The sequence below is a fragment of the Ursus maritimus genome, unplaced genomic scaffold (genome assembly GCF_017311325.1).
Source record: "Ursus maritimus isolate PB19 unplaced genomic scaffold, ASM1731132v1 scaffold_14, whole genome shotgun sequence".
NCBI classification, from domain to species: Eukaryota; Metazoa; Chordata; class Mammalia; order Carnivora; family Ursidae; genus Ursus; species Ursus maritimus.
The window spans coordinates 60,751,243-60,766,869 of NW_024423786.1; the positions used below are offsets into that span (position 1 = coordinate 60,751,243).

The 15,627-nt window shown below is 59.8% G+C and overlaps 1 protein-coding gene across 1 annotated transcript in view; it reads left to right on the plus strand.

Annotated features, from left to right (window-relative positions):
- Nucleotides 1-9,694, plus strand: part of GUCY2D (guanylate cyclase 2D, retinal) — a 14,405-nt gene extending 4,711 nt beyond the window's left edge. The window contains exons 6-18 of the mRNA XM_040628219.1: nucleotides 1,825-1,926; nucleotides 3,565-3,645; nucleotides 5,183-5,389; nucleotides 5,470-5,626; nucleotides 6,090-6,239; nucleotides 6,806-6,954; nucleotides 7,457-7,620; nucleotides 7,722-7,914; nucleotides 8,127-8,301; nucleotides 8,590-8,688; nucleotides 8,806-8,900; nucleotides 9,014-9,099; nucleotides 9,211-9,694. Coding sequence (XP_040484153.1) covers nucleotides 1,825-1,926; nucleotides 3,565-3,645; nucleotides 5,183-5,389; nucleotides 5,470-5,626; nucleotides 6,090-6,239; nucleotides 6,806-6,954; nucleotides 7,457-7,620; nucleotides 7,722-7,914; nucleotides 8,127-8,301; nucleotides 8,590-8,688; nucleotides 8,806-8,900; nucleotides 9,014-9,099; nucleotides 9,211-9,304 — 1,752 coding nt within the window. The 3' untranslated portion in view covers nucleotides 9,305-9,694. The remainder of the gene's footprint in view (nucleotides 1-1,824; nucleotides 1,927-3,564; nucleotides 3,646-5,182; nucleotides 5,390-5,469; nucleotides 5,627-6,089; nucleotides 6,240-6,805; nucleotides 6,955-7,456; nucleotides 7,621-7,721; nucleotides 7,915-8,126; nucleotides 8,302-8,589; nucleotides 8,689-8,805; nucleotides 8,901-9,013; nucleotides 9,100-9,210) is intronic.
- Nucleotides 9,695-15,627: the final 5,933 nt, after the last annotated feature.

The window sequence follows — 15,627 nt, forward strand, 5'->3', positions numbered from 1 at the left end:
GAGAGAGAGAGAGAGAGAGAGAGAGAGCTCTCGCCAATGGGGAGAGAGGAAAAGAGGAGAGAGCCAATGGGGAGAGAGGAGGAGGGAGCACCGAGGGACGCGGGGAAGCACTAACGAGGTGTGAACAGTCTATACTCGCTGGGCTTGAGGGCCTGAAAGAAGCAGAGAAAGGCTAGGTGGACCAGTCAGCCCGCGTCTGTGTGTGGGCGCTGACCCCAAACCCTGGGCCCGCCCTCTCCTTCCGCAGGTGTCCCCACTCTTCGGCACCATCTACGATGCGGTCTTCCTGCTGGCGGGCGGCGTGGCCCGGGCGCGGGCGGCCGCAGGGGGCGGCTGGGTGTCCGGAGCGGCGGTGGCCCGCCACATGCAGGACTCCCGGGTGCCCGGCTTCTGCGGGTCACTGGGGGGAGCCGAGGAGCCCCTGTTTGTGCTGCTGGACACGGATGCAGCGGGGGACCGCTTCTTCGCCACATACGTGCTGGACCCCACCCGGGGCTCCCTCCGCTCCGCTGGGACCCCGGTGCATTTCCCTAGAGGGGGAGGAGCACCTGGGCCCGACCCCTCGTGCTGGTTCGAGCCAGACAGCATCTGCAACGGAGGTGAGGGCGAGCACCCCCGCCCCCGCTGAAACGGTCAGCACGGACCCTCCACAAAGTGGTGAAAGAGAGTGAACTCTCCTCCCGTAACTCCTTCCAGGTCCTCCTCAGACCCCTGGCTTGTGCGGAACCTCTCTCTGGCCAAGCCCCCAAAGCCCTCTTGGAACGTTTCTAGCATTCCCAGAGGCTCCCCTCCGCAGAACCCATGGTCTTTCCCTAGACCTTCATGGTCTTTCCCTAGACCTTCTTCTGGGCTCCCATCCACCTTTGCTAGAGCCTGCAGGATCTCACAGGACCGCACACCTCGTTAGACAGGGTGCCTCCCTCTGGCCGCGGGGTCCTCAGCGTCCCTCCTCTCACTGCCTCTCCAGGCGTGGAGCCCGGCCTCGTCTTCACCGGCTTCCTCCTGGTGGTTGGCATGGGGCTGATGGGGGCCTTCCTGGCCCATTACGTGAGGTGAGTATGGCCCTGAGATAGTGGGGGATGGGCTCGGCTCTCCACCTCCCAGAGTGGCATCTGGGCAACAAGGACTGCAGGCTGGGTCCACTCAAGACTAGAGAAAAGGAGGACTAGGGGAGGGGGAGGTGCCCCAAGGGCTGGAGGAGCAGAGGGTGTTTGGTTTGGGGATGGCTGCTCTCCCCTGAGCCAACATTATCCCCTGTGGGTCTCCGCTCATGGACTTGGGTCCCCTTTGAGCAGATGACATCCTTTCTCTCCCAGGCATCGGCTACTTCACATCCAAATGGTCTCTGGCCCCAACAAGATCATCCTGACTCTGGACGATATCACCTTTCTCCACCCACAAGGGGGCAGCGCCAGAAAGGTGGGGGAGGCAAGGAGGCGGGGATCTCTGGCAGGGAGCCCGCTCTCCGCGTGTCCTTCCTTGTATATCTGTCCCGCTCCCTGGGCCAGCCCTCACCTCAGCCCCCACCAGGGAAGGCCTGCTTCCTGCCCTGGCTCCCTCCCGGGTCTGACCTCTGGGGGTGTGTGATGAGAGTAACAGCCCCTGTCCCCACGGCTTTCCTGGGACAGCGTGAAGCTTCAAGAAAACCAGCTTGTTTTGAAAACTGTAAAGTGCAGGGCGATTGGGAAGTAATGTCATTATCACCTTCCCTAATGAAGAGTTCTTCCCCTCTCCTCTGTAATCCCGAGAACTTAGCCTGACCTCCACCCAGGACTCTGACCCCACAGTCTATTTTGACCCCTTGCATTGACCTCTACCTTCCAGGTGGTCCAGGGGAGCCGATCGAGTCTGGCCGCCCGCAGCACGTCAGACGTCCGCAGTGTCCCCAGCCAGCCATCGGACGGCGGCAACATTGGCCTCTATGAGGTGAGCCTCGCCCCCAGCGGGCCCAGCTCTCTGCCTGGAGTTGTGTCGTATCCTGCAGACTCCGGAAATGGTGATAGGAGCCCAGAATGGGCTCTAGGAAGAGGTCATGGGTTCCCCAAAGGGAAGCATCTGGGAATCCTTCCTGCCCCAGGATTTCACCTTAGCTTTTATCCAGACGACAGCTCCTCAAAGGGCAATCCCAGTGGCTCAGAGGCTGGAAGCCTGACTGGGGGGCTAGGGGTGTACTGGGACCATGCAGCCTGGTGTGAGCCCTGAAGCCATCCCCTGCCCTGTTGGGCACCCCTGTCCCCTCAGCGATCCAAGACTGCAGGTTACCGGAGGGTATGGACCTCCCCGGAAAGGTTGGGGCAGAGGGGCACTGGGATGTGGTCTCATGGTCACAAAAAAAGACATTTCCAGGACCTGGATTGTTGGGTTTGGGGAGTTTCCAGACCAGGCTATTCCCGACTCAAGACAGACCCACGTCCTGGCCCCACCCAGCATTGCTGCCCAGTTCAGCTCGGACTCGGGAACAGCACGCCTTAGAGGGGGGAAAAAAAAGTCACCAAAGGGCATTAGGGTCTTAACTATGGGTCAGTCAGTCTGAACGTGGTGGGAAGGGGGCGAAACTGAACAGACAGAGTGAGCTGAGGGAGCTCAGCTCATCAAGAGAGTGGGGTGGAGATTTAGAGCTCCCAAGTGTCAGGTCACACAGGGACTGCAGAGGCTCCTACCCTTTCACCTAGAGGCCACCACGGGCTGAGCGTTATTGCCATCAGGGGCAAGCTATTAGTCATTTGTAAAGGACTGCCCTGTGCCTTGAGGAATGGTTGGTGTCTCTTGTCCCGTCCACTAAACACAGCTCCCAGTTCTGGTGACGATGAAACATGTCTCATATCTATTTCCAAATGCTCTTTAGAGGTCAACATCTAACCACCAGGACTCCCCTCCAGTCCAAATCCCTTACAACAGACGAGGCCAGCCACATAGATTGCAAAATCTGAGGCAAAATAAAACTGAAGGGCTCCTTGTTCATTCAGGGTGACAAAGCAGATCACTGAACCAAGCACGGGCGCTTCTGAGCATAGCACCCAGGGGGACGGCACGGGCTGCATGTCCGTGAACCAGCCCGACCAACAGCTGAGGACAGGGAGGCTCAGAGCCTGGAGGGGAACTGCCTGTCCTTTGCAGTTCATCTGTAATAAGCCTGATCTACCCAGACTCCTGACTCCTAGCACAGTGCTCGCTCATGGCAACAGAGGGTGCCGAGGGCTGTGGTTTCAGTGACATATGTGGTGATAATGGCCTGTTGGCGAGCACAGCGGAGGGGCTGAAGACAGCCATGCAAGGTGGGGGGGGGCTCCCTCCCGGCTAGCTGCGAAGTGGACCGGCAGACCTCAAGCCCCTCACTCCTGACACTCAGTGTCACAGGGAGGATGTGTCTGGAGCAGGGGGCCAGTGGAAATGTGGGGCCCTAGGGCTCCTCACCTCATGGGGTTTTAAGAAACTGAGTTCACACAAAGGAAAAGAGAAAGAAAGAAAGAAAGAGAAAGAAAGAAAGAAAGAAAGAAAGAAAGAAAGAAAGAAAGAAAGAAAGAAAGAAAGAAACTGAGGTCACTACTCCCGTCTCTCCTCCAGGGAGACTGGGTTTGGCTGAAGAAATTCCCTGGGGATCAGCACATAGCCATCCGCCCAGCAACCAAGACAGCCTTCTCCAAGGTGAGAGTGAACCCTCCTCATGCTCTTTCATAATACTAGTTCTTTCTTTTGGTGTGCTTATCCTGTTAGGTTCAGGGTGGGCTTGCGTATTTTTTTAAGGTTTATTTATTTATTTTAGAGAAGGGGGAGGGGCAGAGAGAGAGGGAGAGAGAATCTCAAGCAGACTCCCCGCCAAGCGTGGAGCCCGACACAGGGCTCGATCCATGACCATGAGATCATGACCTGAGCCAAAACCAAGACGCAGACGCTCCACCATCTGAGCCTCCCAGGCGCCCCTCTGGCGTATTTCCTATCTGCCTCCCTCACTGCTCTGTAAGCTAAGCGAGGGTTTCCCTTGGCCCGTCATTGCATATTTGGCACCCAGCACACCGTTTGGAACGTTAGAGAGATGTAATGAATGTTTGTCGAGTGAATGACAGAAAGTTAAAAAGGGCTTCCCAGTTTTGTTGAGCGGCTTTCGCAGAATGGCCTAGTTAAGGCATACTGGGTGCAGGAGGAACAGGCAGGCAGGCTGTAGACCGGCTTATTCTGGTCCTTCCCCCTCAAGGCCCCCCTTACATCATGCAGCCCGTCCTGGCCTCCTTCCCTGAGGCCTCCGCAGACGCTCTTGGCCACAGCTGCAGAATGACTTAGGGTCAACCGGCTAAATCATCATTTAATAACAGGCATCTCAGGGGCGCCTGGGTGGCACAGCGCTTAAGCGGCTGCCTTCGGCTCAGGGCGTGATCCTGGCGTTGTGGGATCGAGCCCCACATCAGGCTCCTCTGCTATGAGCCTGCTTCTTCCTCTCCCACTCCCCCTGCTTGTGTTCCCTCTCTCGCTGGCTGTCTCTATGTCTGTCAAATAAATAAATAAAATCTTTAAAAAAAAATAACAGGCATCTCAGATGAAAGGAAGTCCCCTCCTGGACAGGAGGAAAGCTAGAAAGGACAGCTGTTGCCCGCTAGCACCTGTTTTCCCAGCCTGCCCAGACTTGGGGGGGGGGGTGCCCTGTCCTCCTCTGGGACCATAGCTTGGCTGCTCAGTCCCTTCCTCCCTAACCTGGTGAGGCTGGGAGTCTCAGACGTTTCTGACGCAGTGTCAGAACCAAGCAAAGCAGCCCAGGGCCATCGCCGGCACAGCCAGTTCTGGTGTTTTCTTTGAAAGCAGAGAGGTTTCTTTCTGGTTCTCTCTGCAAGGGCTGTTACACCAGAAGGGGGGGGGGGCTTCTCCATGGAGTGTTTCCTCTAAAGCCGGGCAGCTCAAAATCTCACGGCTAATCGGTCAGAGCCTGCGTGGGTCCTGGTTCCCCAGCAAGGTTGTCTTTTCAGTCCTAACTTGAAGCTCAAGTCTGCTCAGCATCTGAACAGCATCCTTTGACTCTCCCGTGCCTTCCGGGGGGGGGGGGAGATCTGTGGAAGCAAGCCCCTCTCCATGCCCCAGGGACCATTCTTAGCCCATCATCCTAGTTGGGACACTCAGACACAGGCCTGAATGACGGGTCTCCTCCCCACGTTGCTTCCAGGGCGGAAAATGCCCGTTCACTTTCTCCCTCCAGCTCCGGGAGCTCCGGCACGAGAACGTGGCCCTCTACCTGGGGCTCTTCCTTGGTGGGGGCTCAGGGGGCTCGGCGGCCACGGGGGAAGGCATGCTGGCTGTGGTCTCAGAGCACTGCACCCGGGGCTCCCTCCACGACCTCCTCGCGCAGAGGGACATCAAGCTGGACTGGATGTTCAAGTCCTCCCTCCTGCTGGACCTCATCAAGGTGTGTGGGGTGCGGGCGTGGAGGCGAGGACAGGGCAGGGAGCCGCGGGGCTGAGGCCTCCTCGCCTCGCACCCCTCCAGGGAATGAGGTATCTGCACCATCGAGGCGTGGCCCACGGGCGACTGAAGTCACGGAACTGCGTGGTGGACGGGAGGTTCGTGCTTAAAGTCACGGACCACGGCCACGGGCGACTGCTGGAAGCGCAGAGGGTGTTGGTGGAGCCTCCCAGCGCCGAGGGTAGGATTCCGGGCTGCCTCCCGCGCGCGGAAGCGCGTACCCCAGGATTCCCATTATTTCCAGGCTCCCTCCACCCCTCCCTCCGCCTTCGCATGCTCTCCATTCCACCGCCACTGGACGTGGCTCCTGCCACGAACAAGGTCTTGGGACTTCTGAAATGAGAAGGGTGGGCTCTGTGACTGGGGAGGCGGGGGCTGGCTGAGGGCGTGGCTTGTGCCTGAGGGGCGGAGTCTCCTCTGAGCTCCGCTTGGTCTAAAGGGCGGAGCCTATTTGCGAGGACCCCGCTTTCTCTGAGACCCGCGTTGGTTTTCTGGTAGTTTTTCCGGGGGAGGGGGGTAGCTGCAGGCAGCGGGGCTGGGAGTTGGCGAGTGGATGTGAGCCTGGCCTTTCAGGTTAGGATGGGGGTCTGTCCCCAGAGCCCCCAAGGCCCTCCGCATGCCCACGCCTTCTTCCCCGACCCCAGACCAGCTGTGGACAGCCCCGGAGCTGCTTCGGGACCCGGCCCTGGAGCGCAGGGGGACGCTGGCCGGCGACGTCTTCAGCCTGGGCATCATCATGCAGGAGGTCGTGTGTCGCAGCGCCCCCTACGCCATGCTGGAGCTGAGTGCCGAGGGTACGCCGCCCCTCGCGTGGGCCTTTGGGCTAGAAAGGCAGCCTGCTGTTGGCTGACCCTGAAAGCCTCTTTTCCTGAAAGCCAGGAGCTGAGGCTTAATTACGTGGGCCTCCCTTACGTGGTTCTGAAGCGTCAGGGCAGTGGAGAGCCAAGCATGGGGATGGACGGGGCAGCTCTTAGAAGCCCAGGCTTCCGTGATGGCCTCTGTCCTGGTCCTGGACCCAACCTGCCCCTCCAACTGAGGAAGCAGGCTCCTCTCTGGTTCTTGGGGGCCCCAGGGAGGCAGCAGTGTTGGGAGAAGGGGGCGAAGAGCAGTCGGATCTGGTCCGGATCGTTGATCACCCCAACCCTCCCTCTTCTTACATGCAACAGCTCTTGGGCTCTGCTTATCACCTCTTACTGCCCCCTGGCCCCCCGGGGTTCAAGACCCTCTTGTTGCTCCCGCAGCCCCCTCCCTACCTACCGAAGCTCTGATTTAAAGAACCCCCATTCCAGTCTCCCCATCTTGGGCTTCGACAGCAGGCCAGAGTCAGAGGTGGCTTCTCTTGGCCCCCTCATGCCTCCAGAAGTGGTGCAGAGGGTGCGTAGCCCCCCTCCACTGTGTCGGCCCTCCGTGTCCATGGACCAGGCGCCCGCGGAGTGCATCCAGCTGATGAAGCGGTGCTGGGCGGAGCAGCCAGACCTCCGGCCCTCTCTGGACCGCACCTTCGACCAGGTCAGGCGCTGGTATTGGGCGAGGGCTGGGCTGGCCACATGTCGGCGACCTGGGGAGGCTTCCGGAAGGCAGGCTAGCAGGATCTCTGATCTCCAGGCTATCTCCCAAAGGGGTAGCCTGAGGACTGGGATTAGGTGAGGGGCCGAGTTAGAACAGGGGCTGTGGAGGCCTTTGGAGCAGGAGACAGAGCTCTGGGTGGGAGAAATGTTTGATTGAATTCAAATAACATTTGAATTGCTTGGTACAATGTGGCCTGGGAGCCAAACGCTGGGCAGGGCCCCGTGTCTTGTCAATCACTAGCTGGGAGTAGCTGAGGTCTGGGACCCCCCATTTCCCGTATGCCTCCTGATAATGTGTGAAAACACAGGGCCTGGCATCCCCGGGGGTAGGGGGTGGTTGATGAGTAAAAGATGAACGGCGAGGGGTGGGGGGATCGGGCACCAGATGGCCGCACACAAAGGTCACGGCAGCCCGGGTCCCACCAGCTTCCTCCTCCCGCTAGTTCAAAAGCATCAACAAGGGCCGGAAAACCAACATCATCGATTCGATGCTGAGGATGCTGGAGCAGTACTCCAGTAACCTGGAGGACCTGATCCGGGAGCGCACGGAGGAGCTGGAGCTGGAGAAGCAGAAGACTGACCGGCTGCTCACGCAGATGCTGCCTCCGTGCGTGCGCGTGCGCGTGGGGAGGGGTGGGGGAGGAGCGCGGCGCGCAAGCGGCCAGTCCCTTGCCGCCTCCGCGTAACCCCGCCGCCCGCCATCCCTAGTTCTGTGGCCGAGGCCCTGAAGATGGGGACACCCGTGGAGCCCGAGTACTTTGAGGAGGTGTCGCTGTACTTCAGCGACATCGTGGGCTTCACCACCATCTCCGCCATGAGCGAGCCCATCGAGGTGGTGGACCTGCTCAACGACCTCTACACGCTCTTCGACGCCATCATCGGCTCCCACGACGTCTACAAGGTGGGGTGCGCGGGGGGCAAGGCGTCCTGCAGCTTCACCAGCCCCCAGGCCACCTGCCCGCCTTTCGCAGCCCTCTGCCCTTTCTGCCAGCCCCCCAGGTTGGAGGCCTCCCCCAATTCCTGCACTAACCCCCGTTGAGGTCCCCTGACAAGGGACAATGGCTTGGGGGGGGGGGTTGCTCAATACTGAATCCGCACGACCCCTTCCTTCAGGTAGAGACGATTGGGGACGCCTACATGGTGGCCTCGGGGCTGCCCCAGCGGAACGGGCAGAGACACGCCGCCGAGATCGCCAACATGGCTCTGGACATCCTCAGCGCCGTGGGCTCCTTCCGAATGCGCCACATGCCCGAGGTGCCGGTGCGCATCCGCATCGGCCTGCACTCGGGTAACTCCCGCGCCCCCTTGCGAGTCCCCCCAGCCAGGGCCCGGCTCCACATTCCCGAGACAGGATGCCAACTCACGGAGTGGGGGTGGCGGTGGGGGGACTTGTCTTGAAGCCACTTTCGCCTGCCAGGCACCGTTGTGATTGAGAGGTACCCTTGAGAGTGTTGCCTTGGGAAGCTGGTGGAGATGATGGGATGCCAGCGTCCCCCAAGGTGCTAGGTGCCACCCAGCCGCTGGCACGGCCAGTCGCAACCCAGACCCCGGCCACCCACCCTGCGCGTCTTCGCAGGCCCGTGCGTGGCGGGCGTGGTGGGCCTCACCATGCCGCGGTACTGCCTGTTTGGGGACACGGTCAACACCGCCTCGCGCATGGAGTCCACGGGGCTGCGTGAGTGGGGCGGAGGTGGGCGGAGCTGGGGGGAGCTACTCACGGAGCATTGGGGGAATGGCTGGGGGGCGCCGCAGGAGGGGAGTCCCGAAATCCCCGCGTCCCCTGTCATCCCAGCTTACCGTATCCACGTGAACATGAGCACCGTGCGGATTCTCCGCGCTCTGGACGAGGGCTTCCAGACGGAGGTGCGAGGGCGCACGGAGCTGAAGGTGAGGCTAGGCCCCGCCCCGTCCTGGGACCGGGCTGTGTTCCGCTCAGACTTCTGGATCCACCCGCCCTCCCCCCAGCCGCCTAAGCGCTCCCCTCCCCCGTGTTTCCCCAGGGCAAGGGCGCAGAAGACACGTACTGGCTGGTGGGCAGACACGGCTTCAACAAGCCCATCCCCAAACCACCCGACCTGCAACCGGGGTGAGGAGCCAGCCTCCCGCCCCCTTCACGCATTCTCCCTGTCTCCTGCCTGTCTCCCTGTCCCCGCCCTCCCACTCACCCTCCGTGAACCTGCTGCCCTCTCTCCCGCAGGGCCAGCAACCACGGCATCAGCCTGCAGGAGATCCCCCTCGATCGGCGCCAGAAGCTGGAGAAGGCGAGGCCGGGCCAGTTCTCGGGAAAGTGAGGCCCAGCCGGCACAGGTGGTGCCCCTCTGCTCCCAAGCCCAGCTGCCAGTCTCTCCTCCAACTCCGGGGTGGGAGATTACCCACCTCTGGGAGATGCTTTCTGGGGAACGGGCACCTCTTCCCCAGCCTTAGGGCCTAGCCCTGCCTGCTGAACTTCCCACCTGCTGATACGGGTATCCCCATCCCTGTCTGACAGAGTTAGCCCAGGCTCATTCTTAAACCCAGGGATTTTCCCTGGGAGGGAAGATCAGCTGCGAGGATTCTAGTTCAGTGGGCCTGGAGTGATCCAGGAATCCAGACTTGAGAACCCCTGTACACATGACCTGAGACCTCTCCTCTGATCCCCCACTGCATTAACCAGGCCTCCCTGCCAGGTTGCACAGGCTGTGCACTGCACAAGAGACAGAACTCTAGACAGCACCATTCAGCAGAGGACACGATGAATACTGTCTCTAGAGTTCTGTTAGGGCAGAAGCCCCGCCCTCTACCTTCCTTGAGGAAACTTTGATCCATAACCCTCCCCTTCCTAGGTGAACTCCCCCCCTCCCCCCCGGCCCCTTTCCACGATTTCCCTCTGACACACTCCTCTTTCTCTCAGGAGTATTCTGGAAGGTCCTTTTCCTGAAAGTTGCTGCTATAGGTGACCAAAAGTCTGGCTAATACCAGTGGCTTCTAGCCAGCTCTGCCTCAAAGGATTCCGGGCCTTTACAGGAGCTGGTTGCAAACCCACTATGTGACCTTGGGAAAGTCTCATGCACTCTCTGGGCTTGGGTTCCACCTCCATGGTGAAATAAGGAGTGGCCTAGGTGGTTTCCACACTTCCTTGCTCTGACCCCTAAGCGTCATTGTGGTTGGCCTAGGGATATGGGCCACTGGGCTTGCGGTCTCCACTCCCAGTGACTGAGCCCATCAGGAGAGATTGGGGTGGGGATTCCCCACTCTCCAGGGCCTCCCGAGGTCCCAGAAAGGAGGGTCTGGGACCCTCCCGACCCCAGAGGTGGGTGGAGGGGACCTCCTGTTCCTCCAGAGCAGGGTTGTCTCGTGGCCTGAGGGTTAGCCTCTGTTCAGCTTCCAGCATCCCTCCCTTCATCCCTCCCCTGCCCACCAGTCAGAAACCGGCTCCTCCCGCGGGCACAACCGTGACTTGCCCAAGTGCAGAAAAAAGCTGGCTTCAAGGCTTTGGGGAAAGGAAGGGAAACAGGCTGCACCACACCTTTACTAACCAGAGCACGCAAAAAATCGTAGTATTCCCTGCTTCACTGGGCACCGCTGAGGAGGCTGGTGGGACCGAACATCCTATGCTCTCTGCTTGGATCTTTCCAACAAGTATCAACCACCAGCCCTCCCCGATGGGCCAGCTGAAGTTGCTTTTGTGGAACCGTGATGGCTGCAGACCCCGGCAGAAGTTAGTAGCATGCGCCCAGAATGCCATCTTAGGTAGTGAGCGTCCTGTCCCTGGAGGTGAGCAAGCAGCAACATCATGAGCCGGAGACATAGCAGTCAGAGAGAACGTCTGGGTGGAAGGACGAACTAAATCCTCGCAGCGCAGAGTGGGGTCAGTGGGCCAGTAGCAGCCCCACGACCTGGGAGCTTGTTAGAAATGCTGTTCTAGACTCTGGGGCCCAGACCGGAAGCGAACCAGCAAGGGCATTTTAACGAGCGCCCTCCCAGTGTTTCTGTGCACTTGAACGTTGGCCAATCGTGTCACTACGTGATCCTAAGAATCTCTAAGATTTCATAGAATCCCGCCCCTAGACTTGCTTTGTTTGGGCTCTGGGGTAGTTTCTGTTTGAGCTAACATTTAGAAATGTTAGGGCTTCGCTCTGCCATTCTGTGGTTCCCACCCCTCCCCCAGGCTCCAAGACACTTAGATTTTCTGGACGCCCCTAGATTTTCTGGACGCCCTTCCTTACGGTCTGGCGCCTGCAGGCACCTGAGCCGAGGCCTCCCGGAGCAGCTGCTGATGGGATTCCTGGAGCTCCTGGAGACGGTCTGGCCCGGCTTCTGAAATCCATAAGCTCCGTGGTCCTCCCGCCCCTTCCTAAAGGTTGAGAACGAATGTGTAAGAAATCAGCAATCTAGCATCTGCAGCTTCTGGTTACTTGAGGTGGTGTTGCTAGAGTGAGGAATTTAGCGCAATTTTAAAAACATTTCTAACGGAGTTTGGAGATGATGAGTTAAAGATATTTTTTTTAAACCCTGATATGCGCGCGTGCGTGCACACACAGTATTTTAAAAATTATATACATTCTTAAATATCTCTCCAGATTTTCTCTGTACTTGCATCCCGGGGATTGAGGGCAGACCGCCTTGCTGGCACTGGGCCTGACACTGTGACCCGAGCCCTCCCTCCCCTGTCTCTTCCCAGCACCTCCCCACTCCCCCCCTCCCAGAATGCCCCACTCCCACCCTTTCTGGCTCCTTCCATCCCACCTGTGAGGAGGGCCTGTGATTCAGGGGAGCCTCCAGGCAGAGTTGACCCGGGATCACTGGATTACGTGCAAGGAGACTAGCATAGGCAGGCTGGGGCAGGAAGTCCCAGAGGAGGAGGAGCTGGGGCCCCAGCCCCGTTTGGGGTAGAGGTGGAGGCAGCAGGGCTGAGCAGGTCCCTTCCCACCTTCACCTCTGCTTTGTCCGGAGACCAGACGTGACTGGGACTGGGAGGAGCCTGTAATGGTCAAGAGAGAGCCAGAGAAGCAGAGGCCCAGCCCCAAGCCACAGAGCCGGTGGGAGATGGGTGGGAAGGTCGAGGCGCAGTCTGCTCTCTGCCCCTCTGCTCCCTTCTCCGACCCTGCCTCTCCCAGGGTCTCAGGGGTCTCCGCTCTCCGCCCACAGTTCCTCCCTGCCTGCCCGTCCCTGCAGCTCCCCCATTTCTGTGGAACCTTCCTTCCTGGGCCCAGTCAGTGTCCTAGAGCCCCGCTCCCCTCTGCCTCTGGTCCCCTTCCCCTGCTCACCCCTGTGGTTCCTGCGACAGGGCACCTCCTGCCCCCCAGCACCGGGCTTGGCACTCCCCACCTTCAGACGTGTTTACGCTACCTCTGCCGCTGGCCTGCGCCGGGAGCCGCACGTGGGGCTGCCCTCGCCTTCGGGACGGCTCTGTAGCCAGGACCAGTGGTGGCCAACGCAGGGCCATCCCACAGCTCCTGCTGCCTCGATCCCATGGCTGGGACCCCACATCACGTCCCGGGGCTCACTCGGCGCCTTTTCTCTGCTGCTCCTCAGGGTCTGGGCATTGCTCCCCATCCCCACCTGCAATGGGCCACAGGCACCCCCATGGGGGATCTGTGCCGCTGCACTGCGGGGGCTGTGTTCACCGGGATCTTCTGGACTGCATGCTGTGGACGCCAGGCCGTGTGCCACGGTGTTGGGTCCTGGGAGGGTGGGGGCCGAAATAAAGGTGTGCTTTCTTCCATGTCACGCTGTGTGGTCCTTCTGGCCTGGACGGTCCGCACACCCCCTTGCCTGCAGCGTTCAAACCTGGCGTTTCCTGGGAGGGCTTCGGGTAGGGATGAGTCCACAGCCCCCCAGCAACTACTCTGCTCAGGGGGTCTGCTCTGAGTGGACGAAGCAGGGGAGCCTCAGGCTTTTCAGGTTTCTAGAAAAGACCAGGGGCTCTGAGGCTCTGGAAGAGGGTGGTGTGGCCTCATCCCTGGATCGCAGGCAGGAGAGGGAAAAGAAGACAGGAGCAGAGCTGTTCTGTGACCATGCCCCAGGGGAGCCAGAGCCCAAGACTGAAGGAATGGGGCCCACAACCCCAAGCCACCAGGAGGTGAACGGCCCATTGGTCGTCCCTTGTCTCGGAGCCCCGCTGCCTCCGCCCCAGGCCTGATGTTTCTGACATGACGACTCGTGATGGGCATGAGTGGCTGTGCCTTCCTGGCATCCCCAGTCCCGTGGAACTGACCCCAGACCTCCCCCCTCCAATCATTGCATCCCTCTGTGGCCAGAACTGCTTCAAGGGCAGGCAGGTGTCCCAGGAGGGGCCAAAGAGGCTTGGTGCTAGAGGCTGCTGGAAGCCAAGTGAAGAAGCTGCCTGTTTTCTCTGGGGTTCCCGGGGCAGGGCGCGGAGCATCGTCGGCAGGGGGGCAGAGACCATGCCATGCTGCTGGACTGTCTGCCCCTCGCCGGGCCTAAAGCCAGATTGGCTGTTTGAGTGCTGTGACTGGTTGTTGTCTTAGGCCAGACTGAATTCGGTGGTGTTCTTTGCAGTCAAGAGTGTCGTGACACACTCCTCAGAAGGCTGATGGTGCGGTGGGGGGTTGGACTGGTTAAACAGGAAAGAGACAAAGAAAAGGCTGGCTTGGGAGGGAGGCAGGGAACGCAGGCTGAGTGACCGGGAGGAGACAGCCTCCAAGCCCTGACTCCACCAAGAGTCAGCGGGCGCCTCTCCCTGCCCTAGGACTGGTGCTGAAAATTCCAGTTACNNGGGGGAAATGCAAACAGCCTTGCAGAACCGTCTGGACTCCCGTGCTGACCCAGCGGCTGGAAGCTGGAGGAGCCTCCAAGTCCGACCTCAGAGCCAAGACTCATGAAAAGGACTCTCCGAGCTCAGCGCAATGCCAGCTGTCGACACCTTCCGGAATTAAGTGACTAGACTTCAAGAAGCAGGTTGGGGTGGGGCAGGAGGTGCCCCTGCTCCCGGGGTGCAGAAGGAAGTAGAGAAATGAGGGGAAGGACGGTTGTGACATCTGGGATCCTTTGGTTCCCTGCAGGGCAGGGCTCGCCTCTCAGTCCAGAGACCCGCCCTTCCAAACTACAGCCGTTTTGTCACCTCTACTCCGACACTGACCTTACAACCCATCCCGGAGCCTGTGCCTTTGGCCCCGGGACTCAGAGAAGGGCATGCTGTCCCACAGTTTACCCATTCTGCTTACACAGACGTTGATCCAGCCATTCAAAAAGCATATCCCCATGTTCTATCTTTAATCCTCGGGTGACCCCATTTTCAGGCTCCCAGCCGTGAAATGAATCTGTCAAAGGCCGCGAGTCTGACAAATCTGGAGATCAGAAAGCAAAGTCAGGAGTTCAGGCTCTGGGCGTTGGGCCGCCTCTCAGGGGGGCCGCGGAGATATCCATCTTCCAGGCAGACCTGCTTCAGGCCCTCTTGGATGTTTTCTGCAAGAGCGTGATTTCAAATCATTGTCTGTGTAATCGGATGATTAAAGTTGTGACTCGGCCGGATGTTATAGCTTTCTCCAATCAGTGCCTTCAAAAGGCCGGTGCAGGTGAGAACTCCAATCTCCTATCTGCTCCTGACCACCCAGGTCAGGGACCTGGGGCTGCGGGTGGGCCTGGGGTACATGTCTGCCCCTTTCCCTGCTTCTCCAACTCTGGCTCCTTGGTTAGGAGGGAAGGGTCATGGGGACATAATCGGATCCTAGGACACCTGCTCCCTCACTCCTCGAGTGGGGCATACAGAGGAAACTCCACTAGTCACCTACTGGGGACACTTCCCTGGTCTCACCTGGGCTCGGAGGCTGCTCACACCACCTGGGGGTGCCGTCCCCACCCACGTGCACCTGCAGGGGTGAGCTCAGCACAAAGCTAAGAAAATGGAAGCTTCGTGGTCCCTCCTCACCTGCACAAGCCGCTTCCAAGCCTGTCGACCCAATTTTGCATTCTTTTTCTTAAAGAGGGCCTTCAAAATTGGATCAGCTCCAGGTCTCCACAACATTTGGATCTGTCCTGGATGTGGTCCCTTGGGGTTGGGGATCCGCTTCCCCCAAGCCTTCTTCATCATTGACGACCCCTCAGAAAGCAGCAGCCGTGTTTTCTTATAGGCCAAGAGAGGCGGCACCCCCACATTCTCGTCTGGGGACCAGAGCCCCTCGGGCATCCCCTGGCTGCCTGGGAAGCCCAGACAGCCCCCAGCTTTGGCTCGCCCTGTGCCCTCTGTCCTCCACCGTGAGGAGCTGCCAGAACTGTCCTCCTCGCACTCTCAGGCCACAGGACACTGGGGGCAGGGGACTACCACTGCCTTCTCCCCAGGCCTCCTCCACACCGTGTCTCCTCTCTGTTCTGCAGCCCATCCTCCCCCAGCCAGCAGTGAGATGCTTACCCCCCACTCCTGAAGGAATCTCCATTCTCCAAAAAAGATTCTTCCAGAGACCTGCCGCTCTGGTGGTTGTTGGGGGAGAAAGGGCAAGCCTCAGCCCAGGTGCTGTATCCCACCAACTCCCCCCCCCCCACGCCTCTGCTGGTGGCCTGGGGAGCAGGGGTGTGGAGGGAGCCAGTTGCTCAAGCTCTCAGCCAGCCCTTGGGATGGGAATGCAGGGGAGGAGAGCCGAACCAATTGTTGGCCTCTCTCTGTAGAATGTGGGTT